Source organism: Lithobates pipiens, unplaced genomic scaffold (assembly GCF_037356315.1).
Source record: "Lithobates pipiens isolate NorthernLeopardFrog02 unplaced genomic scaffold, aLitPip1_a1.2 Scaffold_13, whole genome shotgun sequence".
In the NCBI taxonomy this organism is placed as follows: domain Eukaryota; kingdom Metazoa; phylum Chordata; class Amphibia; order Anura; family Ranidae; genus Lithobates; species Lithobates pipiens.
In genome coordinates this window covers 290,221,811-290,248,801 of record NW_027507718.1, presented here as the reverse complement: position 1 = coordinate 290,248,801, position 26,991 = coordinate 290,221,811, and the positions used below count along the sequence as shown (strand labels likewise).

The 26,991-nt window shown below is 41.1% G+C and overlaps 1 protein-coding gene across 16 annotated transcripts in view; it reads left to right on the top strand.

Annotated features, from left to right (window-relative positions):
* The window catches only part of CAMK2D (calcium/calmodulin dependent protein kinase II delta), a 375,227-nt gene that overhangs the window by 243,865 nt on the left and 104,371 nt on the right, over positions 1–26,991 (top strand). For 9 of the 16 annotated variants that reach the window (XM_077476792.1, XM_077476797.1, XM_077476800.1 and 6 more), the window contains 2 exons: positions 4,128–4,170; positions 24,427–24,464. In XM_077476792.1, coding sequence (XP_077332918.1) covers positions 4,128–4,170; positions 24,427–24,464 — 81 coding nt within the window. The remainder of the gene's footprint in view (positions 1–4,127; positions 4,171–24,426; positions 24,465–26,991) is intronic. The other 7 variants (XM_077476794.1, XM_077476793.1, XM_077476806.1 and 4 more) reach the window with 1 other exon arrangement.

Below are 26,991 nucleotides of genomic sequence, written 5' to 3'. Positions count from 1 at the left end.
TAGTACTCCATTCACATCTTGATACATCCCCCTACTCCCCTGACCATTACTCCCCTTCTTCACAATTTCGCAGACTACTCCACCAATCTTCTCTCCTGGATACACGGAGAGAGTGTAACCCAGTGAAGAAAAATTACACTTACTATTCTTACCCGCATAATTCTTTTTCCAGAATTGACCATATCCTTGTTCCAGTCACATCCTCTCCAATCCTACAACAATCTGTTATTCACCCTATGACATGGTCAGACCATTGTGCTGTGATCACCACGGTCTCCTCATTAATACCTCGCCCTGCCACTAAAACATAGTGCATGAATGAAGCCCACCTTACCAATCAGTCCTATTGTCTTGATATTCAATCAGCTCTTAATGATTATCTATCACACAACGCCACACCTGGTATATCCCCAACCCTGCTCTGGGAAGCACATAAGCCGGTGATCAGAGGCACATGTATCTCTGTTGCCACCCACCTTAAACGCATTAAGAAATCCAAACTTCATCAATTAGAATCTGACTTTCACCACCGGTTCCTGCTGTTCCAGGCGTCCCCCTCTGCCACTAATAAACAGCTATTGGAGAAGACCAAGCTGGAATTGGACCTTCTTTTGGCCGAATCTGCGGAGAAGTCTATCCGCCGGTCCGGTCACAAGATCTACACCAAGGCTAATAAGCCTGATACCTTTTTGGCACTTTGTCTCAGAAGACCAGATCATACCCATAACCCTATTAGACTTCGGCTGGCCAATGGCACTCATACAAGTAACCCTGTCAGAGTACTCTGAGTTTCGCAAGCGTCTTGCTGATCTATATGAAGGGAGGGGGTCTCTTCCTTCTAAGGAGGCAGAGACACTCTTCCAGGACTTATCTATACCTAAATTGCCTGACGCTAGTCGGGAGTCTATAGATAAATCAGTCTCGGTCGATGAGGTTCTCGGTGCTATTAAAACTCTCAAGCCTCACAAGCGTCCTGGTCCAGATGGTCTTCCAGCCATATATTACAAGAAATTTGCAACCACTCTGGCCCCACTCCTTGCCAATTCGTATAACACCCTGCTGAAACAACAACCCCTCGGTCATGATACCTTGACCATTATAGCCATGCTCCCCAAACCCAACACTGATCATACCCTTTGGTACAATTATAGGCCCATTTCCCTCTTAAATTTGGATGTGAAAATCCTAGCTAAAATTCTTGCCTTAAGGCTTAACCCAATAATTGGAGGCTTGATTCACAAGGACCAAGTGGGCTTCATCCTCCGTCGACAGGCCAGTGACAACATTCGTCGGGTTATCCTCCTACAACATATAGCAAAATCCCGCAAGATCCCTATGCACCTTTTATCACTCGACATCAGAAAAGCATTTGACACTGTCTCGTGGCCCTATCTCCACTACATTTTATGTCGCTGGGGCTTTGGTCCCAATTTCTTACAATGGGTGAATGCCCTATATGCCCACCCACAAGCTTACGTAAAATATTCTGGTTTCAGCTCAGAGTGCTTCCCCATTCAGAGAGGAACAAGACAGGGTTGCCCCTTATCCCCATTAATATTTGCTTTAGTGATCGAACCCCGTGCTGCTCTAATTAGATCAAACCCAAATATCCATGGCCTAGATATAGCTTCCACATCCCATAAACTCTGCCTCTTTGCCGACGACGCCCTTTTATTTGTTACCTCCCCACATATTTCCCTGCCTAACCTCCAACTACTTTTAACCAAGTTTGCTAAGATTTCAGGCTTAGAGGTCAATCAGGCGAAATCTAAAGCCCTTAATGTGTCCCTCCCACTGGCTGAACTAAAACTCATACAGATGAATTTTCCCTTTCAATGGTCCTCTTCCTCAATCCCTTATTTAGGAATCAAATTGACTAGCGATCCCGCACATTTATTCCAATCTAATTATCTCCCGATGCTAAAATATTTGTCCTCCTTACTTAATACTTGGCTGCCTCTCCACGTCTCCTGGCTTGGACGTATCGCAGCCGTGAAAATGTCTCTATTACCTAAGCTACTATACCTCTATAGGGTCCTCCTGGTCGCAATACCACCTTATTTCCACAGGGCAATCCAAAGTCGGGTGTATAAGTATATCTGGGGCACGAATTTCCAGACCCATTTTACTTCGCAGTAAACTTAATGGGGGCTTGGGAGTTCCCAACTTTCTACATTACTATCATTCCGCCCAGTTGGCACAACTGACTCTCTATCATGCGAAGACGGAGATCCCCCTTTGGGTCGCCCTGGAGGCTATAGACTTACACCCCATTTCCATCGCCAATATTCTGTGGCTCCCTGTTTCAGCTTGGGGCCCTATTGCTAACCCCCTAACTCAGCATTCCTTACGAATTTGGGATAAACTATGTAGACCTTTTAAATTGCTCACTCCACATTTACCCTTACTTTCCCTATTTGGCCAACCACTATTCTACCCAGCCTTCTCCCAACCTGTCTCCTTCCAGGCCTGGACCCATGCCGGCCTGGAACGTATACGTGATTTAGTCTCAAACGGTGCCATCGCACCTTTCCCAGTTTTACAGTCGCAGACGCGCATTTCCTCGCGGGAGTGTTTTAGATACCTCCAAATCTCCCATTTTATCCAAACAATTATGGGCCCTCATAGAGTATCGAACAACCTATCTACATCGAGAATATATGCGATTCGGACCCACATGCTCTGGGTATAATCTCCAACCTCTATGCACATCTCACGTCCTCCCCATCCCCACTTCCATCATATGCCTCTGCTTGGTCCAAGGACCTATCCTTCGATTTGGTGGCGGACGAATGGACAAGGATATGGGCAACAACTAAACTATCATCACAGAATGTGGTAGCATTAGAAGCTAGTTATAAAGTCCTCATGCGGTGGTACCTGGTCCCAGTTAGGATTGCTAAATACGTTCCATCCTATTCTCCCAACTGTTTCCGAGGGTGTGATACAGGGGGTACCCATCTTCATATATGGTGGACATGCCCAGTGGTGGAGCACTTCTGGGCTAACATATTCCGAATGGCTTCTACCCTGTTTAATACAACCCTTGTCCCTGACCCTGCCCTCGCCTTGCTTAATCTCCCCCCACACAATTTTTCTAGGGCACAATTGCGTCTTTTTCTTCAGCTCACCACTGCCGCCAAGCAGACCATTGCGAAAGCTTGGAAGTCCCCACTCCTAAACACTGTGGAAGTTAAAAATAGAGTCACCCAGGCCATGATACACAGTAAAATTGAAGCTACAATCTTGGATAAGATCCCCCAACACCTCAAAACTTGGCGTCCTTGGTCGGATCACTATCTCCCCCCTGATTTTGATAAACATCTCCTGGAACCCTGATCCTATCCACAGGGGCTGTAGGCAGCTCCTAACCTTACGCGGCGCATGCAAGCCACCTGGCCAGTATTTCTTCTCTCTTTACCTTATTTTTTCTCTCCTTATCTACTCCTATGGTTTATATTCCTCTTTATTTTTAGTTCCCTCTTTCTTTTTCATTTCTATCTTCTCTCTTCTTGCACTTTTCTCTCCACTCACTGACTCTTTTTGATAATGTAGCATGTACTGCATGTTACGTACCCGTTACTGTTGCCCAGACTGTCCGGGCAGAGTATCCCTCACCTTTGCCGTTCTTTATAGTTCTTGGGCTCACACCCCCATGTGTTTACCACCAATGTTGCTTATTTGTTTATGCTCCACATTGTGTTGGAACAAGTCATATACTCTGTATTTCTACACATGGTCCTTGCCTTTTTCTGTGCAAATGCTCTGCTAGAAAGCTTTCCCATGTTTAAAACATCTGTAACAGTGACTGTCTCTTTTTCTTGCTTGTTGTCAATAAAATATTTGAAAGGAAAAAAAAACAAAAACTAAAGCAGTCAGCACATCTAAGTACTAAGAGCTAAATATATTACCATTTTTGTTCTTAGGGTTGGTTATTCTTTATTGCCTTAATCAGTCATCTGCATTACTTTGCTAACTAAAGAATGTGTACATGTCTTCACCTAATTTTTTGTTGAGAAGGTCATTTGTTCAAATATCATCTTGTACCCTTGTGTTGCTTAGTCTATGTTGGTATTGATATAAAATGCTTGCTTGTTATATTGACATATTGCATTACCTGTTTTAAGGGTGCAATACTGACCACCATGCTGGCTACCAGAAACTTTTCAGGTATGTTATTAGCTTTACTTCTTAAGATTTGTATAATTGTAAGTAAGCCTTTCTTTTTTTGTGTGCACAAATGTTAAATTTTGCATTAAAATACTTTTGATACTGCATCCACTTAATACACTAGAAGACTGTTTAAAACTGGAGAAAGGAAAATGAGCACAATGGGCGCTGCCAGACAAAGAGAGACCAAATAGGTCAGGGTCCAACACTGCGAGGAGATCCTGTAATTCCTGTGGTTCTCTGAAAACCCTCCAGGAGAGCCAGGTTTAATGACATTGGTCATAAGTTCCCAAGTCCTGTGCCAGACTTGTATGGTCTATCTTCAGCCTCTGATTTTCATCGTAGTTCTTGTACATAGTACATAGTTTAAAGTTAGGATAGAAAACCAATAGACCATGGCAGGAATTAGTATTTTCACTTTAATTGTACTGATCTCAGACTATAAGTCTAAACTGGGGATTTATGTGCTGAAAGTGAAAGGCTACCTTATTACATTGAATTTAGCAGTAGTGTAAAAGGTGAGAGGAGATTTCCATTATTTCAACTCCCCCAAATTTTCTAAAACAAACTTGAGTAATCATAGTTACATAGTTGCATAGTTAGTCAGGTTGAAAAAAGACACAAGTCCATCTGGTTCAACCAAAAAACAAAAAACAAAACAAAACATACAATCCCATATACACATACCTACTGTATACCCCCATATTCCCTGGATGAGCTTTACCTATAAATGTTAGTACCCAGATAATAATAGTCCTTATTTCAATTACTAATATTTTAACTGGCCATTGGAGATTGATATAATAATTCTAACATTTCCCTAGCTCTGCAGAAAGCTCATTATTTATTGTTTTGTTTTTATTAATGCAACAGTTATAACCTTGTTGAATAAAATCTGTGTAATTATAAACCTCTTTTTGTACTTCTTTTAAAAAAGGGGTGTTGTTATTTTGACTTTTCTCATATGTCTAAAAGGCAAATTGTGCTCAATGTATATGGAGCTTGCCTTTAATTTATGTAAGATTTGAATTTGTTATTTGTTGTTAGCTGTATTTCACACAACAGACCTATTCAGTATTTAAAATCCTAATCAAAGAAGATTTGGATATCTTATATTCCTCAACAATAATCTTATACATGCATTTAATTTACATTATTACCATGAGTTCCATGATATGTTTATATAGTTATAGTGTCCACAACTGAGCTTTCAAGATGCACACTCTCCCTTTGAGTTGTCTGTCACCACCACATATCATATTTGATGATATGTCAACTGATTTTAAATGGATTGTGTTATCTTATTTAAAGCTTCATAGTGGTAGTAATAGGTTATTTAATAGGAATGTGGAAGGATCCTGGGATTTTAAGCTTCATAGTGGTAGTAGTAGTTAATTTTCTAGGCATGTGGGTGGATCCTTGTATTTGAAAAAACAGTTTGCAAAAACTGTGTGTCTAGTGTTTTTGAAGACTTGAATTTGCCTGCATTTGAGTCAGTGTTTGTATGGTGTTGAGAAATGGAACATTTAAGCCATCTGTTAGCATATACATTGGTCCCGAGTAGTTGGTAACTTACGGGGAAGCTGCTGCTCAATAGTGAGGACAGTAGCTGTGGAGAGCAAGGAAGGGACAACAGAAGAACTTCTGTATAGATGTAAAATTTCATAATGTTTCCTAGTTTTGGCCAGGGCGTACAGCCTGCAGAGAGCTCTGGGGTTATACCTAGGTTTGCTGTAGCATCACTGTACTATTTTTCCAATGAAAAAGAACTTTATTTGTCTTAAATTATTTTTTATACATAATTAAATATCTTATCGGTGTGGAACATATGATGTGCATTTGGAACATTAGTAGCATAAAACTAAAAAGAAGAATAGGCAAATGTGATAAATGATTGTAGATGGTTACAAAAATACTCAATCTTAAAATACAAATGCTGATCTTATTTCAACTTTGTTCCTTAACATCAAACCTCAGCCGAGGTATGCAGAAAGTACAGTCTCTCCCTACCTCACCTTCCAAGGTTGAATCCCATATTAGTGAGGTAAAGAGACACTCTTTTTATAAAAAAAAAGAAAAATACACAGAGAAGGTTTAGGAGAAAGGTGCAAGAATATGGGTAAACGCAATAAGCCTTTTTACATTTTTTTTGCTTGGTGAAAGACTTGATGAATCAATTAATTTCAGAAGGAAGAAAATGAATTCCTAATTTTTTAATAAAATATGTTCCTCTTTGATGACGCAAATGTAATATTACAGCCTAATATGCCACTCCTAGCAGTTTAACAGCATGAGGAAACTGACCTGTACAGAAACTATACCCTGCCTTTGATACTGTTTTCTTGCGGAGGTCTGGTACATCAAAGTAAGTAGGTGTCATAGATAACAGTGGGGTTTGCTTTACTATCTGGAGAGTGCAAAATCTGGTGCAGCTCTGCATAGAAACCAATCGGCTTCCAGTTTTTTTTGTCAAAGCTTAATTGAACAAACTGAAATTAGAAGCTGATTGGCTACCATGCACCGCTGAACCAGATTTTGCATTCTCCAATTTTAGTAAATCAACCCCAATGTGTGTAATCTTCTGCACTTATTAAATAGTTGTTTTAACATGGTCAATCATAAAGACATTTCTCTAGGGAAAAAAGTAAAGTTTGCATTTCCTTTATCGGTTGTATTTTAATTTAAGGTCATAAAGAGAAAGGTAACATTGAATTTCTTCACACATTTTTGTTTTTTCTGTGGATACAGTGTGAAAGGTTTTGAAACATTTGTCAGGTTTTTATGGCTGGTCATCTCCATTTTGGATATCCTCCCCCCACCTTCTGTGAAACCACAGGAAGCGAAAAAACAGCATCCAATTGGGGAAGTTCTCACCATTATCTACTCAGTCCAAAACAGCACAAAATAAACTTGAGTCCACTTAAACTGTCCAAGGACAACCTGTCATTTAGCTTCCACATTAGATATTTTTCTCTAAGGTGTATTTTTTTTTTTTTTTTTATTTCATGGTACTTCTCTTCCAAATAATTTTGCTTTCACTGTAATATAGCATACAAAACAAAACACTAAGTCAGGATTTGCAGGAAGTTCCTTTTAAAAAGGGATGTAATAATTCTTGCCTACACTCATATTCAATATTGCCCCTGCTTTTACCTCATTCTGTGCTGGAGTTAGATTTACTAATGGGTATACAACCATTATATCCACATCTCTTTGTTTTTCTGAAATTGCAGTTTTTGCAGTCTGAGTTAATAGTAATTTAATAATTTTTATTTTTTTTATTGTTAGATATCAAAACTAAGTAAAAAACTTTTAATAAATTATAGAGTGCATGTTTTTTAGCTTCTTCTCTCTACTTTCCTTTTAGAAACATGCCAGACAGTTAAACAAATTGGTTACAAATAAGACAATGACAACTTAGTAAATCTATCTCCTTGATGTCATCAGATTTCATGTAACTTAAAACAACTTTTACTAATTTTATAGAGCATAAGACATATTAGTCTACTATACAAATAATTTATTGTCAATATTTAGGTGGTATTTGTTCAACACGCATTTTATGTTCACTTTGGATGTATTAAATGGAAAGCACATGGGTCTCACATGGTAAATTTACAGTTGCATCTCATAAAATTAGAATACAATTAGAAAAAAAAAAAATCCTGGTACAGGGCTGTACTTTGGATTTGATGAAACACAGTGGACCAACACCAGCAGATGACATAGCTCCCCAAACCATTACAAATTTTATGAAATGCACCTGTATATACTGAATTATCTTCTCATGGGTGTACCTTATGATGGTTGGCAAAACCTGTGTGTTTTAAAAAAAAAATTCAACTGCTTAATTTTGTAACCGTACCTTTTTGGCATAGTTAGAAAAAGGCATCCAGCTTTTTTATTGCAAGCTCTATTGAGGAGACACTTGCTTTTACTTTATTACTTAACATATTCTTTTAAATAGCAAAAAAAATTAAAATGGCATAGACAAACACTATATTGAGTTTTGTCCATTTCAGCTTATTTTACAATATATTTGGATTCAATCAGTAATTATAATGTAGTATCAATATTTTGGCCATGGCTTTACATATTTTTTCATAATACCCCTATAAAACCAAACTAAAGTCTGCTGTACCCTCCAGTAATGCAACATCAGCAAGCTCCCTTGCCTCCCCTGATGTCATTGCCAATCTTCCTTGAGTTTCATTGTGTTCAGCCATTGTAATTGGCTGACCCTGGTTGACATAACTCATGAATTCTGGCATTAAGGCATTCTGAGTTTGTGCGAATTTAGAAGCAGAGGAGCAGGCAGACGGAAGAGACATTCAGGGGTTAAATTACCATACTAAAAGAAAATAGAATGGTCACTTTACAAGGGAAATTGCAGTTTGCAAGGAAACTTTCCCTAGAGCTTAGTGAATAAGGTGAAATAAAACATGCTTTTTTGTGAAAACAAAAATGCTGTTTTTTTATTTTCCTGGGATGTGATTGGGTATTTTTTGCAAAATGAAATTGCACCACATTAACTGAACTTTGTTGAAAATTCCCTTGCACAGTTCACCAAACCTTGTAATGTGAACAGCCTATTGGCCTTTATTAAATCAACCCCACAGATTATCTGCTGCAAGAAAAAAATCTTACCTGCCAGCAATTCCTCTCAGTAAGGCTTTAGTTCTACTTTAAGTTTGCAGGCCAACTCTAGTTGCCAGATTGCACATTTGCCTGATCTGTCCAATGCCGCTCTCTTGCACATACACAAATATGTGGCAGAATCAGTTGCATCTTGCGCTTTTTTATAAAACCAGTTCAATTGTTATCATGTTTTCATTTGAAATTCATGACCAGTGTTTGGGAACATTTAAATCTCCCAAGTCATACATATTGCATTACATAAAGGCATAATTTGGACATTGGAAACTCTCTTGTTTGAACTGCTGCAAGTCCAAGTGCTCTTTTATTTGTGACAGGTTACCTTTAAGGCATCAATAACTTTGGATAGACATTTAGTCTAGTGAGACCCAACTTTCCATTTAATGCAATATATCTGTTTGTAAGGCATGACATTTACATCAGCTGCTCATAGTACTGTAGTTATAATTGTGGTTTTTAATTTTCCTTTTTCTAATTTTCCTTTTATGTGGAATGTGTTTCATGTGAGGTAAGATTTAAAGAAACTGCTGTTTTTCCATCTTTCTTCATTTTATTCTGCACCTGATAAAGCTTTTTATTTTTAATAATTAATAGGATATTTCCTTATACTTTCTTCTTCAATACTAACATTTTTTTATTCAACTAATTGTTAACCTTCTGCCACCTATGCTTTCAAATTGGTGTGATTTGTTTCTAAAATTAATTTGTAACTAATAGCCAATAGTCCATCACAGAAGCTCCTTGGAATTACAAGAATAAAAAAACCTGAAAGTTTTTATTATTTTAATCAATGTGGTTGTAAACTCTCCTGTGTACCCATTGAAGTGACTGGCATCAGGTGATACATAGAGATGAAACAAATCCTCCTACAAGAGTTGTAGCTGTGTTTCTGCAGCTATTTTATTTTGTAGATCGTTCTGAAAACACACGAGAAAAAACAATTACTCTTTAGTAGGGATGAGCCGAACACCCCCCGGTTCGGTTCGCACCAGAACTTGCGAACGACCCCCGCGTTCGGTACGAACGTTAGAACCCCATTGAAGTCTATGGGACTCGAACGTTCGAATTGGAAAGTGCTAATTTTAACGGCTAATATGCAAGATAGTGTCCTAAAAAGGGTTTGGCGACCTGCCTCCTGCCTCAGGGGACATGGGTCACTGCAAAAAAAAGTTTTAAAAACTACCGTTTTGGCGGGAGCACTGATTTTAATGACGATTAAAGTGAAAAAAAAAAGTGAAATATTCCTTTAAATATGGTGCCTGCGGGGTGTCTGTAGTATGCCTGTGAAGTGCCACGTGTTTCCCCTGTTTAGAACAGTCCCTGCACAAAATGACATTAAACGGAAATAACACCATTTAAAACTGCTTGCGGTTTTAATGTTATATCTGGTTCCTGCAATATGGTTGAAAATCATTGAGAAACATGGCATGGGTAGCCCTCCCTGCCCATTACCAGCCTATTTGGGTCTTGTACGCATATTAAGGGGAACCCCGTACCCATATTAAAAAAAGGAAATGCGTGTGGCCCCCAGGCCCTATATACTCAGAACAGCAGTATACAGGCGGTGCAAACAAGACAGGGACTGTGTAGGTTTGTTGTGTTAAGTTGAATCTGTTTGTCATTTTCAACCGGTACATTTTTAAAGTGTAGCTCCAGTCAAAAAAACTATCTTTAAGCTTTTTGGAAAACATAGGGAAGGGTTATCACCCCTGTATAATTTGTTTTGTCGTCCATCTTTTTTCATCTCACTTGCTGCTGTCTCCTTGCGTTTGCAAGTAGGAGATGTTTGTAAGTTGGATGTTTGAAAGTAGGGGCCTGCCCTATATTATAGCGGTATGTACTGGGTACAGAGCACGCAGACAGCACGCACTATCTCCTAACACTACTGACTGCAAGCTCTATTATTAACCACTTGTTAGCCCAATGTTTGCATAAAGTGAAAGATGAAGTTATGCTGAGTAAATAGATATCAAACATGTCACTCTTCAAAATTGCACATGCCCGTGGAATGGCGCCAAACGTCGCTACTTAAAAAATCCCCATAGGCGACGCTTTAAATATTTTTTTACTGGTTACATGTTTTGAGTTGCAGAGGAGGTCTAGGACTAGAATTATTGCTCTCGCTCTAACATTCTCGGCGATACCTCACATGTGTGGCACATGCGAGCACATGGGGACATGGGCGCTTTCATTTTTATTTTATTTTTTTATTGTTCATTTTACTTTATTTATTTTAGTTTGACATTTTTTTTTCCAAAAATATATTTTTGATCACTTTTATTCCTATTACAAGAAATGTAAACATCCCTTGTAATAGGAATATGGGGTGACAGGTCCTCTTTACAGTGAAATCTGGGGGGTCAATATGACCCCACATCTCACCTCTAGGCTGGGAAGCCTGAAATAAAAAATAAAAAAAAGATTCTGGCTTTGATCGTACTGGCGAGTTGCTAGAAGCAACGGAGGGCGGTGAGGGGTGGGGGGCGTCTATGGCTGGGTATTTCAGGGTATCACCGAGTATGGCTGGGTATCTCTGAGTATGGCTGGGTATGGCAATTTATGGCAGGGTATTACAGAGTATTGGCGGGGTACTACAGAGTAATAGCAGGGTACTGCAGAGTATTGGGGGTACTGCAGAGTAATGGCGGGTACTGCAGAGTATTGGGGGTTACTGCAGAGTAATGGGGGTTACTGCAGAGTAATGGGGGGTACTGCAGAGTAATGGCAGGGTACTGCACTGCAGAGTAATGGCGGGGTACTGCACTGCAGAGTAATGGCGGGGTACTGCAGAGTAATGGCGGGGTACTGCAGAGTAATGGCGGGGTACTGCAGAGTAATGGCAGGGTACTGCAGAGTAATGGCAGGGTACTGCACTGCAGAGTAATGGCGGGGTACTGCAGAGTAATGGCGGGGTACTGCAGAGTAATGGCGGGGTACTGCAGAGTAATGGCAGGGTACTGCACTGCAGAGTAATGGCGGGGTACTGCAGAGTAATGGCGGGGTACTGCAGAGTAATGGCGGGGTACTGCACTGCAGAGTAATGGCGGGGTACTGCACTGCAGAGTAATGGCGGGGTACTGCAGAGTAATGGCGGGGTACTGCAGAGTAATGGCAGGGTACTGCACTGCAGAGTAATGGCAGGGTACTGCACTGCAGAGTAATGGCAGGGTACTGCACTGCAGAGTAATGGCAGGGTACTGCACTGCAGAGTAATGGCGGGGTACTGCACTGCAGAGTAATGGCGGGGTACTGCACTGCAGAGTAATGGCGGGGTACTGCAGAGTAATGGCGGGGTACTGCAGAGTAATGGTGGGGTACTGCAGAGTAATGGCAGGGTACTGCACTGCAGAGTAATGGCGGGGTACTGCACTGCAGAGTAATGGCGGGGTACTGCACTGCAGAGTAATGGCGGGGTACTGCAGAGTAATGGCGGGGTACTGCAGAGTAATGGCGGGGTACTGCAGAGTAATGGCGGGGTACTGCAGAGTAATGGTGGGGTACTGCAGAGTAATGGCAGGGTACTGCAGAGTATGCACTGGTATTGAGGGGTTAAATTCGGTGAGCAGCGATGTGGGCACTGCAGATGCAGCCCACATCGCTGCTGACACCGATCTCTTTCCCCTCCGCTGTACCGATCGGTACAGAAAGGGGAGGGAGGAACAGGCGTCATAACATGACGCCGGTTTGTTTCCAAGTGATCACTCCGTCATTTGACGGAGCAATCACGTGGTAAACGGCCGCTATGAGCGGATGCTCTCGAGTGCGCACACCTCGGGGCACGCGAGAGCAGAATTCTGGGAGGCCGTTAATTAACGGCCTCTCAGAGTTAAACAACCGCCCTGAAGCCGTTAATCGGCAATGGGCAGTTGTTAAGTGGTTAAAGCTAGATCACTAGCTATATAGGTGAGGTGAATATAGTGGTGTATACTGCAGTCAGGGCACAGACAACAACCACTACACAGCAGCAAGATAGGAAATCAGCCAAAAACGATTGGTGTGTACTGTGTTGAAGGCACACAGAACACCCACTGCTTCAGATGCAAAGTAACACACTACAGGAGGCTGCCTTAAAGGCGGCCTTATATAGTGTGGGGCGTGCACTACACAGCCTGAGCTATGATTGGCCACAGGCAGGATGCCTGTGGCCAATCATGGCTCTCCTCGCTGCCGGCGCTGCGATTGGCCAAGCATGCGGGGTCACAGTGCATGCTTGGCCAATCATCGGGCAGCAATGCACTGCGCCAACGCAGTGCATTGTGGTCCGCGCGCGCGTCACTCGAATTTTGACGCGAACGGCCAAAACGTTCGGAATTCGCCGAACGCACGAACAGCCAATGTTCGAGTCGAACGTACGTTCGACTCGAACACGAAGCTCATCCCTACTCTTTAGTTCTAGTCACAAGCTGAGTGCTGCAGCTGCCTCCCCATCATTATTTTAATTTGTGCTAATAACAGAGGAACCAGGCAGCAGAGAGAAATGCCACTCAGAGCTTTGGAAAAAGACAAGTACACAATATGAATGGATGTTTTTTTTTTTCATATTTCAAGTCTGAGGTTACAACCACTTTAAGATTTGAAAATCATCTGAAAAATGGTAAATTATTTGTGTGTGAAGATGTTTTTTTTTTTTAAATGACTTGAACACAACAAACTGTTTTACATTTTGGGATACATAGGATACATGATCTCTAAAGAGGCCCTAAAGAGGAACTTGTCTTCTTTTTTTTTTTTTTTAAATAAAAGTTGGCAGCTACAAGTACTGTAGCTGCTGACTTTAAAAAAATCAGGTACTTTCCAAGAGTCCAGCGTTGTCTTTTCATAGCTGTTTTTTCTTATCAATGCAGGTTCCTGGCATATCTTGGATATGGGAGCTGGCTGTGAATTCCTGAGAAATCACAGCTGACCCCACTTTACAAGCACAAGATCAGATAGCACTGTGGGACAGGTACTGCAGCCTCCTGGGACATGTGATGTGTCCCAGGAGACTGCAGGCGGGGTAGAGGACTTTGGCAGAGGGCATACCAAAGCATATGCTATTCTTGCCCTGGTGAGAATATGGGAAGTGGGAGTAGATGGCTATCAAAAAAATAAATAAATAATGTTAAGAAAAGGGGAAGAGAGGAGGGAAAACAATACTATCCCTTTTGAGGGAAGGTCCACTTTAAGAAGCTCCCAAAGTCTTACAGTCAACGTTAGTAAGAAGTTACTGTACTATAGAATCTTTCATTGTACATGACCCACCTAAAAAGATGTGCAAAGTGCATTGACAAAAAAAAAAAAAATATTTTTTCCACTAAGGCCTTGTTCACACAGGCATACTATAGCCTACACTCATGTGAGGGCCATGTCTTATTCATGTCAGTTGGGATGCAGCTGCTGCATGGACACAGCCACTGCTGCCAATTTGACAGACACTCGAATGCACATAAAATCACAGTAATAAAGGTTATGACATTTTTTGTTCTAAACATATCTACAGTATATGCATGTTGGTAATGTTTCTACTATGTATCAACACTAAATATAGCTTCTGTAATGCTTGCAACCCTAAAAATGACAATTGGTTTTAATCAGAAACACACCAGTGATCCATTTTGCTTTATGAGCATTCACAGGATGAGCATACTATTATTGGAGATGTTCACCCATGTTTAGCCCTATGTGCCACTTTCATTAAATACAATTTTATGTGTCCATTGTGTACTAACATGGGATTGCACTCTGCACCCCCCCCCCCCCCCCCCTCCACCCCATCTCCAAACACAGTAAACAAATAATGAACACCACACTCAAATATTGGCATATATTGGCCACAGCACTTTTATTGGTTTTCAAATAAATTCATAATTTTTCATAACTATATCACAATTCTAAATCAAATCAAATTATCATTCACCAAATTGCTTAGCCTTAATGACTCAAACAAATTACATTTTATCAACTTTATAATAACAAGTCCCCACAAAGTTAGGACTTTACCCATTTAACGGCCAAAGTACTGACCTACCTCAAACTCGTGGCCGTTTCAATCATGCTCTGCAACCCTCAGTTGAAAATGTCCAGGCCTACATCAAAGAGATGGACCAAATCCTCCCTATACAAGCCCTGAAAACCACCCTCCAAATCAAAATGCTGAAAGGATAACCTCCCTATAAGAGGCATGAACTTCTCAATGGAGTGATTCACCCTCTTTCTTATTTTCTCAAAATTCTTAAACTCGGGGTGTGACAACCATAGTAGTCTGGGAATGATATCAGAATAAATGATAGTTGTGTTTGGAGATGACATGCTGAAATGGTGCAGGTCATGTTTGACTTTGTATATCAATCTTCATATGGCCCACATCATTCTCACCCAGGTAAATAATCAACACCGAAGGTGATGGCCACACTAAATATAACTCTTTAATTATAATAATATAAATTCAACCATTGCAAACCTCTTACTCCTTTCCACAAAATGGTGGGATTGACCCGTTTATGTGCCCAGAAAATGTACACACGATTGGACTAGGTCTGGCAGACCGGAATCTGTCGGGCAATTCGATCGTGTGTGGGCTCCAGCGGACTTTTCTTTCCCAAAAATCAGACGGACCTAGAAATAAAACATGTTTTAAATCTTTCCGATGGACTCGAGTCAGGTTGAAAAATCCGCTCGTCTGTATGCTAGTCCGATGGATGAAAACTGACACTAGGGCAGCTATTGGCTACTGGCTATGAACTTCCATATTCTAGTCTGATCATACGTCATCATGTTCGAATCTGGCGGACTTTTGGAGTGATAGTGTGTGGGCAAGTCCGTTTGTTTGAAAGTCCAGCGGACCTCAGCTGCAAAGTCCGTCGGATAGTCTGCCGGACTTAGTCCGCCAACAAGTCCGATCGTGTGTACTTGGCATAACATATTTTTTCTGACCTAAAAATCAAAGCAAAAGGTTAGGGCAGACATAAATATGATAATGCTTAGATTCCCATCTTCCCAGCCTCCTGATCAATGACGTATCAAGCCCAAGCCTGGCTGCTTCCATTGCAGCCCCTATATGAAAGGAATGGGGGATGAAACAGAATTCCTGCAAACCTAAACACTGAATACATTTCTTGAACACCGAAACAAATTGAAATTTGGTCATCGGCACAAATTAAAAATGTACCTGAATTAACAGGCCTACAGGTTAAGAACAATGTAATCCAAGCGCCCTTGCCCAACTGGTCAGTTTTGGATTTGGCAATAAGTATTTTCACCGATGAATCCCCGACCAGCACATGTGGGACAACAAACCTGAACAGCCTTTCTTAGTACTAGGTACCATTTCCGATAGCCATAAAGCCCCGAAAAATGAGTTTACATACAAAGATCTAAAAAGGTAATGGGCCTACGGTCATCCAAAACAATGTGAGCACGTCTATACCACTTAACCTTAGCCTTACCAAAAAGAAAAGACTGCATGCTGAAAATCACATAATTTTAAAGAAAAAATAAATAGCCAATATTTTAGATATCTGGCTGTGAGATTTAGCTTCCTCAAACAAACTACTTAAAAACGCTAACATAGCTCTCTCAGAAGGTACCTCATAACCAAATCCCAAAGTTTTGTTGAAAAAACTCCATCTCCTCCATGCAGCTGAATATTCAGCCCATGTTTTCGGGGAGACAGAATTCTGAACAGTGATACTAATGGAGCTCAGATCAAAGTCCGCAAATGGTCCAGACAAGGAAAGCCAGCTGGATCTCCCCCGGAAAGTAAGGTACGAAAACGGACCATCTGGAACCAAGACAGAGCATCTGCGATAACATTATGGGACCCAGGTACATAACTCGCTTTAACCCAAATATTTAAGCACAAACATAAGGACAAAAAATACCACAGGAGTGTAATAACCAGAGGGGATTTAGAGAAAAGGCAGTTAACTGCGAAAACTACCCCTTTATTATCTGATTGAAAGACAATGTGCTTATTAATAAAAAAAAAAATCACCCCAGATTTCAAGCTCCACAATGAAAAAGTTCCAGAACTATGTTCTTAATAGCTTTACTGAGTTTCCAAGAGGGCGGCCACCTGCCGCAGCACCAATGGCTATGCCAAACTGCCGCAAAACCTCTGGAACCTGCCGCATCCGTAAACAATTCAAAATCAGCTGCATCTATGAATTCCTCCTCAAAGAAAGACCTCCCATTATATGTATCCAAAAATCGTGACCAAATCTGCTTTAACCTCCCTGGCGGTATGATTATTTCAGATTTTAGGTGCTGAAAGTGGTACAATTATTTTGCATGAAAATTTGGCGTTTTATATTGTAGGCCTGTAATTTTTAGGAATAACTCACTTAAATCTGTCCAAACCAGAGTCTAGTAAACATCACAGATATGATAAAATTTGAAAAATTAAATCATAAATTATAATATAATAAATAACTATAAATAATTATACCAAATAATATAACAATAATAAAAAATATTCAATAATGTAATCAAATCAAAAACACTGAAATTTGCTCAGTTGCAGAATTGTCACTGTCATTACTTTTCAGTATTTGATGACGGATCTCCCCACAAATCCCTATTTCTCAATTCTGCGAGTGATTCCAATTTATTATCACTGTTTTCTAGCTGGTCTAAAACCATTTTTGATGTAAAGGGACAGTTTTGGTTGCTATGGACAATCTCCAGTTTCCAGGCATAAAGAACAGTTTTTATATTATACAACTGCATGCAGGACACTGGGCAGACCATTAGGGACAAAGGGAATGTGAAATAATTACATACAGCAATGTAATCTGTAAGATTACATTATACTGTATGTAATGTGTGTGTTTTACTTTTTGAATTTGGCACCATTCTCCGTCCCCGTGCGTCGCAACGCTCGCAGGGAATGGAGCCCGGCGATGTGATAAATCGAGCGGAGGACGGCTCGCTTGTACAGCGGGGGGACATCGCTGGATCCAGGGGACAAGGTAAGTAACCTGTTCCTGGATCCTGCAATGCGGTCCCGAATCTGGCTCTGGGTTACCGCTAATGGTACAAAATTTTCAGACTCGGGAATAACGCCAGGGGGGTTAAGGTCATTGTTCAGCCGTATGTGGGGAAAAAGGGGACTTTAAACCTGATGTTGCTAAATAAAGCCTCCTAGAAAAAATTCTTCCGACTGGCATAATGCGACATGCAAAAGCTAAAACCCCTAACAACGACTGCAGTTCTTTCAGTAAGACTTTCCATTTCCTAATAAAAAAAATATATCAACGTTTTTGCATTCTCTATCTTTTCTATGGGCAAACTAAATACTGCCAACTTCATGTCTATATGAATTATTTCGTGTTTATATGAATTGCAACGAAGTGGAAGGAAAAATGGCCTTTTCCTCTGCCAGGGGAACCCCAAAATGGTTCATAATGAGCGAAAAAATTAGCAAGGAGTAAAAACAAACTGAGGAATCAGCCGGCCCAATTAACAAAACATCATCAAAATAGTGGACGACATTGTTAAAGTAAGAGGAAGACAGGGAACAACCCATTGGCAAACACATATCGTAAAAGAAAAAAAATTAAAAGAAAAAAAACCAAAGGAACTTTAAGATCTGGGGGAAACTGGAAGTAGTCGAAAAGCAGACTTCATATAAGTCTTTGCCATTAAAGCCCCTTGGCTAAAGGACCTGATTTTGACTAGCGCTTCCTCAAAGGAGGAATAAGAAACTGAAGTGAAGGAATCATCAATTTCATCATTAAGGAAGGACCCTTTAGGATATGGCAGATGATGGATGATTCGAAACGAATTTGGTTCCATAGGAACCATTCCTAAAGGTGAAATACGCATGTTTTTGAACGGGAGAAGTGGGAAAGGTCTATGCGGCCTTCCAAGATTCCTTTCTGCACTTTCTCCCTAATCACTTCTGGGAATTCAGCTGATTTCAAATTGTCAACCACCTTGCAACCCATTCCAAAAAATATAGGCAGCAAAAATCTGTGGGTAAACACCTCAATTAAGAACTGCGCTATCCCCCATCTGGGTAAAGGTCCAACCATGGAACCATATTTGTTAGCCTCACTGGTGTGAACACCTTTGGCTTGAAAACTATCCCACTGTTGACCTTATGGACCGGCCCTTTGGAGCATTTCAAAACTGGGTGAGGACCAGAACAAAAGGAATACTCGTGTCTATATTTACACAATGCACCCCACTTGCACTAGTTCTCATTGAACGCATAGCATACACCTTTCCTGTAGGGGGAAACATTGCTAACAAAATGCTGCTGTTTAGAGAAAGGAGGTTTCTGGGGCACAATCAAATTTAGCCAGAGGCCTACGTCTTTCATGCCCCATTTTAAATTGGGATACATGGACATTTTTTGCCTGAAAGACTCATCATATTGATACCAACCAGTCCCCCCAAAGTTCCTGTAAGCTTCCAGCACATCCTCTAAATGCTGGAACAACCCACTACACTTTTCCGGATGTTTTTTCCCCTACAATGCTAGAAAAAATGCAGTATGCCAATGCAATTATTGAATGATTTCGCAATGGGCCTGCACCTATCCTCATCCCCCTTCACTTCAGCTTTCCTATACGTCTTTGTTAAAAATTTCGGAGCAGAAGGTAAGAGGGACTGTATATCCAAAAATTCACCCTTCCATATTTTCTCTTTCACAGTCATGGATAGATGGAAGTCCAGTGGAGATAATTTGCATGGCAATGTCTCCTTAAAACAGGTTTCTGGCACCGTAGGGTTAACCACCACATGTGAAAGAGATTCAGCAATAGGTCAAGAATATCTGTACATTCAAAAAACAAATTAACAGGAGAAGGTATAGTAAGTGAACCTGTTGACATTAGAGGAACACCCAGATGCCAAAGGGTCAACAGCTGCAGCTGCTGGAGACCATACCGATGTAGGAGCAGCAGCATTCCCATTAGCTGACACACAAATCCTAGCTAGATTAGATAAAGAAGATAACAATGTGGTAAGCATATGTAACCAGGAGCTCCAGTAGGTGCTGCCAGAGCAGCATTGGCAGTCTGCTGAGACTGAATTCCCATAGAGCCAGCAGGGGAACCAGGAGGCTACCCACCATCAAGATCCTTGAGTGCCTGGCACCTCCCTGCCCAGCTTCTCAGAGGGGCCAGAGCGCATTCAGCTCTAGGGGACAGGGCCCGGTGTTCCAATGCAGTGTCACTCACCCCAGGCCTGCTGATGCCGCTACAGATAGGAGATGAATAGGTCCGCCTTCTTCTCTTATCCCGGTGGCCGTGTCGTCCCCCAGCACAGCCCCTGCCATGCTGTTCAGCGCTACCCCGACATGCTTTTCAGTGCCGACCAGACCATGCTCTACAGCGCCGACCATGCCATACTCTACAGTGCCAAACATGCCATTCTCCACAGTGTCACTCATGCCATGCTCCTCCACTCTGCCAGCAGATACCGACACTTTACCAACTGCTCTCTCACGCTTCCGGGTCCAGCTGTGCTGTAACCTATGAGACTGGCATGGTCCCCCTGCTGCCGCCGCTCTCCGTCGGTTACCTGGCTGGCCAGGGGGCAGTTACAGATGCACTGACCCAGCATCCTCTGGGACTGTGACATCATAAGGGGTGGGGACATCACTCATTGACCCCTGCCCATTGTCCCTATATAAGTCGCCGCACAACACGTCCCTGTCATTGTGGCCAGAGACAGCGTCGAGTCAACATCTCAAGGAAGAAGAAGAGAAGGCGGCGAAGAAGATCGGGCCACCGCTAGTAAAAGAGCTGGAAGATGAAAGCAGAGGCCCGGCAAGAAGAATCGAAGAGGGGGGCAAGACCCCCGAAGTCGAAAGAAGAGGCGACAGAAGACCGGGCCACCGCTAGTAAAAGAGCTATAGGAAGAAAGCGGAGGCCCGGCAAGAAGAACCGAAGAGGGGGGCAAGACCCCCAAAGTCAGAAGAAGACCCCCTGGACGGCGACAAAGAAGAAAGCCGGGCTCCTCCACTAGTAAAAGAGCTAGCAGAAGATATCGGAGGAGTCCGGCAAGAAGACTCCCAAGACGGAAGAAGACCCCCGGAGCTGTGCAATAAATAAATTCACATAGGGTGGGGGGCCGGTATCCGGGGGCCCCCTTATTAAAGGGGGCTCCCGGATTCGGATAAGCCCCCCACCCGCAGACCACGATAACCAACGGCCCGGGTTGTCAGGAAGAGGCCCTTGTCCTCATCAACATGGGGAGAAGGTGCTTTGGAGTGGGGGGCCCCCATGTTGAGGGCACGTGGCCTGGTATGGCTCAGGAGGGGAGGCGCCCGCTCATCCCCACCCTCTTTCCTGACCGGCCGGGTTGCGTGCTCGGATAAGGGTCTTATATGGACCTTGGGGGGACCCCCACGCCATTTTTTCAGCATAGGGCTTTCCCTTTAAGTCCATACCAGGTGACGGGGCCAGTGACGTGTCAATCTCGCCACCGACATTGACTTTCTCCGCTAGTCCCGGCTACCTGGAGCTGCGTTCAAAATGAACAGACTTCTCTGTGTGTGGGCAAGTCCGTTCATTTCAAAAGTCCGGCGGACTCCCGCCATAGATCGGCACACCTAGTCCGCCGGAAAAGTCTGGTTGTGTGTGGGCAGGTCCGCTCATTTGTCCGGTTTGTCCGCCAGACTAAGTCCGCCGGATAGTCTGATCATGTGTACGCGGAATTAGACACAAAATTCTTATACCTTTCTAAGATTTGATGTATAACATATCACCCATGATTTTTTGAGCTTATACTTTACAGTTTCAACTGATCACATTAAAGTTATCTTTTTAATCCACTGAAACAAGGACCCTGTTAGGTGTAAAAAGGTAAACCACCAAACCCATTAAAGAAATTGCAGGTGGTGAGCTAAATCTTTGCTTTCAGGTGTGTTGGATTGCATGTCCCCTGCTAAGCTCAATGGTTTCACAATCCTGTGGGTGGGGTCTACTGCACCCATGCATGTGGGGTAGCACAGAGCACACTCATTAATGCCCGGGACCAGGCGGAGACTGCAGCTATGTAAAATGTCAAACATTAAGGCAGTTACCCGACTTAGAAATTAGCTTTCACTGTGTGCAGCAATAAAGTGCAGAGTTCATCTGAAAAGGAACTTGTCCCATGTCACTACAAGCTGTAATTTGTATGTTGCATTAGGAAGGATGTGCTGAGCCTGCGCCCACTTCTCCAGTCTAGCGTACCTTGGTTACCAGTAGCAGAACGGGGTGCTGCCAAGTACCTAACGGTGGTGTTACTGTATACCCCATAGTGCAATTACAGACCCATGTCCTTTGGAATATGCCAGAACCACCATGCACCCTTTTGAATACTTTCAGACTAGGCTTAGAGTGGGTAATATAACTTTTATGGTTGCATTGGAGCATGGCAATACTATACAGGCATACCCCACTTTTAAGTACACAATGGGTTTTATTTACTAAGGCCTCTTTCACACGGGACGGATCCGTGATGATCCGCCATGTGAGCATCCGCTTGAGCAGGAAGATGACAGGTCTGTCTCTGCACATTGCGCAGGGACGGACCTGTCAGAGCGCCACTCTCCCCTATGTGAGATCGAATGATGACGGATCACAGAGTCCGTCGGCATCCGATCTGCAGACGGATGGAAAAGTAGGTTTTTCCTCCATCACACTTTTTCGGATTGGGTCGGGTGTCAGCGGACATGTCACCGCTGACATCCGATGCTCCATAGAGGTCTATAGAGCATCCGTTCAGGTTCGGCCTAAAAAATTGACAGGCGAACCTGAATGGATCGTTCATCTGAAAGAGGCCTAAAGCTGGAAAAAGTGCAAAATCAGACTCACTTCTGCATAGAAACCAATGAGTTTCCAGGTTTTATTACCAAAGCTTAATTGAACAAACTGGGGTTAGAAGCTCATTGGTTTCTATGCAGAAGTGAACCTGTTTTTGCACTTTCCAGCTTTAGTAAATAAACCCCATTGTGTACTTAAAAGTGGGGTAAACCTGTAATTGAATAACATCATATCCTTGAACCTAAGTAAAATAGCGTAGTGGCCCAAGCATACCTCCGTGAGGTGAGAGTCCATAATGGCATTGTCCATGACTTGGATGCTGTCTGTAACTCCTGGTATCTTAACGCTGTCCTTGTGCTTACAGGTGGGCCTCCATACCCCCTGCTCTACATTCTCCACCCCGGCTCGTGGTCTTAGTGGACCGCCATAACATATAGCCTGGGAAACTGAGCCAAAAAGGTTTAACCCCTTCCACAGCCTGGACCGGCTGCTGGAACTAATTACATACGTTTCAATCCGCTATGTCACTACAAGTGACAATAGTAATGTAGTGGTCACAGACAGGGTAACTTTAAAGCTGTTCACTGATTCGTATGTCTGTAGCTGCTTTAAACTCTGAGAGCTCTTGGCAGTTTGTCACCCTGCTCTAGTGCAAATCATAGGGTTAAAATCCTTATTCAAATAATATTCTGTATATGTTGGTTTATGCGTGAAGAAAAATAAGGATGCATTTTTTATAAAGTTGCCATTAGGTGTGAATAGCATTTTGTGAAATCTAGAGCTGTTGAATTATTTAACACAGCTTTTATTGCAAGGAATATATTACATAAATGGCAAGATTTATCAAATGTCATATGTTCATGCAGTTTCATTGTGACATTTAAAATGCAGCATTTTAAACAGAAATTGCTGGTCATACAAATTTCTGGTGATATAGGACTAAATTAGGCATGCAGTACAAGAGAGAGGCCTTCCAGAAGTTTATTGGCCTACTGGAATTTCAATTTGATGTAAAACTCAACCAATTGTTGCCTGAACAGTTTGATGAGAAACCTATTGTGAGAAAGTCTAATAATAAATGCAGTTAGGTAATGCTTCTCTTTTAGTCAATGTGAACTAATGTCCTCGTAGCACTTCAAGTTACACATGTATATTTTTGGCTTGGTTCTAAACATGATTTATTTTTTACTTTAATGCATTTTCTGCATTGAGGTAAGAAAAAACTTTGCTCTGCCTGTTCGTCTCCCCCCCCCCCCCCCCAACAGTTACCCTTTATCGATCCAGTGCTGTGCCCAGCTGCTGGTCTTCTCTTCCCTCTCCTGGTCTCATAGGTTTTGCTGATAGTGGTATCAGCTACTGGCTCCCCCTGCTGTCAATCAAACCCAGACAGCAGGGGGCAGGGCCGAGCAGCACTGTGTGTGTCAGTGGGCGCACACAACCCGGCTTTAGAGCAAACCCACACATCTATTGCTATGGGGGGCAGGCACAGCAAAGGAAAAGCCAAGATCGCCGGCGGAGTACCCCAGAAGAAGAGGTTCAGGTGAGTATAAACCTGTTTATTATTTTCATTTTAAAAACATGAATTTACAATCACTTTTAATACGTGACTTGCACTTATTTTTTTTATTTTTTTTTATAAATCTGCTATTTATGAAATATATGTCTATAATTGTATCTTTAAAAATATCAGTTCAGCTTTTCATATACGGTGGTATCTACTTTCTTCTCAAGTCACAGTACATTATTTTGTGTCTGTAATAAAACACAAGAGCCTATTAAAAAAAACATATTTCCTAATCTTTTCAACACAGCTTATTTCTGTTTGAATTTGTTGTAACATAATTACTTTTTCCATTTACAGCAGCACGAAGTTTACTGAAGAAACCTGATGGAGTCAAGGTATGTTTGGATGAACTGAACCATTCTCTAATTATTTGCAGGACATTTCTCATATTGCAGCAGCCTGGGTACTATGAAGGTGCTATGTGTTTCACACTAGACCAATACATTCTGACAATATGGTATTTCACCTGCAACATTTTCTGGGATTTATAACACATCTATTCTTTGATATTTCAAGATTTACAGATATTGTAGTAGAAAGTGAATGACGTCCATAAAAGTAAGGCTGTTATAGTTTTGTCTAGTTGTGCAAGTTCACTGCACTACTGAAAAAAAGGAACCAGTGTATTGAAATAATCAACGTTTGCTTGTCTTTAAAATTGAAATAGCTCTTTGATATTTTTTGATGTCCTAATATTTTTAAACCAGACAAAGAAACTTTAAAACAGAACTATGGACAGATCAGAAACCCTAATCTGATCCAGTTGTGTGATTATTAAAATCATTAAATGTATACAAATGTTGTCAATCTATATTTATATCAACCTTCAGTATTCCCCTGTACTACAGTAGAAGCAGAAGGTACACCATGTAAGTAATTTGGCTTCACAGTTAAGGATAAGGAATTCTTTGACCAAGCTGTGTTAATTTATCTGTAGTAAGAAATGTGTAAAGTCAGTGGTCTGGCTATGCTACCTGGCTCAAGACTGGATGAACAGAATTACAAAGAGTTCTCACACTTACATTTCACCTGTGTATTTGGATACTTGCCTATAGTTTTGCCTAAAATACATTCCTTCCATAATTTCCAAATTTCTTTGCTTATCTCAGTAAATGTAGGTAGCTATTTTATCAGCTATGCTAATATTCAAGAAAATCTATCCACTTCTACTGATCCCAGTAATGTGATTAGTCCTTAATAAATTACTGGACTTATTATTAGCTATGTATACAAAATACATACATTTAGTTTGTATTGGTATATTTTATGCTTATTTATTGAAACTGTTGAATCATAAAGCAATGTTGTTGATGGGAGAGTATATACTATTTTACTCAGTCGATATTTTTTATGACAAAAATGGGATCCATAAGTATTAAATATATTATGGCTCTCTCTAGAGCAGTGGTATTTAACTTTGGCCTAGCTCTAAAACTGCACTTTTGTGTTATACTAAATATGTCAAGTACAAAAATGTTTAATTATATGTGATGATATATAAAAACAGGAATATATGAACCTAATACATATAAATATATATTTAGTACAAAAACACATTTGGCAGTATTTCTTTACAACCAATGTTTAATATAACTTAGAAGGCCTCTTGCACATGATACTCCTGTTTGAGCATATACTTTTTCAGACTTTTTCTTTTTTTGGCTGTATTTGCGCATATTTACACACATTTTTGCGTATCTCATAAATTACTGACCAAAAAAGCAGATTTTTCTATATATTTTTTTTACTGAAGAATGCACGGCGCTTGTTTACGCTCCTGTGTGCATAGACACATTACAATTAATGGGCTGTATTTTAGTTCAGTAAAAAAAAAAAAAAAAGCTGTACTGAGCTTTTTCAATCTGCAGTGTGCAAGAGGCCAAATAGTATAAGGTGTTTATATATAGATTCTTCGAATAGTCCACAGTGAATAACACAGCTGTACAAGTGAAACCAATTTTTGCACTAACCCTTATGAACCATTGATATTAACTTCTTCATGTAAATACTCAATAGTGTCAATTCCCAATCACAGTGAATGTGGTCTCTACCACGTGCCTGCTTGAGGCAACACACCATAAAAGATGTAACCTTATAAATTAATTATAAATAATTTGCACTTTTTTCTACCATATGTGGGGTCCTGATGGATCATCCCACATGTCTCCTCAATTATTGCTTCAACCCAACATCATAGTATATCCAAGAAACAGAAGAAAATCCACAAATCAGGTAAAAAAACTTTTTTTATTTTTTTTGAACTAGTTCAAATATTAAAGGTGCTACACATGCGCAAAAAAAGTCATTATAGAACATAATGATGCATGTAGCACATTCAGTCCTCCTGCTCTACTGCTGGGGCACCCCTTCACAATACACAGCAATTCTCAGCTCTGATTAATCATAGCCGGAGTTGCTGTGCACACAGAGCAGTTATGGCAGCTGTCAAAATCTGTCTGACTCAGTGTTTATTAGCAAGAGTGTTTAAATGGGAATGTTAGAGTGTGATAGTTTATGTGAAATCTCCACTAACAGATGTAAATACCATTGTAATTATGAATAGATTTTAGTTTCAGTTTGATCAATGTGAGGGAGCATTATGTCTTCTAATATATCTACTTTCTGAAGATGGAGTGTAATTGTTTGCAAGAGGAATATTCTGTTAATAACTATTGTATGTAAGAAGACAATCCCTTCATACTATTTACCATTACATTTCTGTTGTGTTGAAGCTTTCACTCATGGTCAAGAACTCTCCTTTCCAAATTATATCACTCAAGATACTAAATCTCATAATATATAGATTAGGGTAACAGGAAAAAAGAAAGGTACAGAGTAATATTGTTACTTTTGTATCAATTC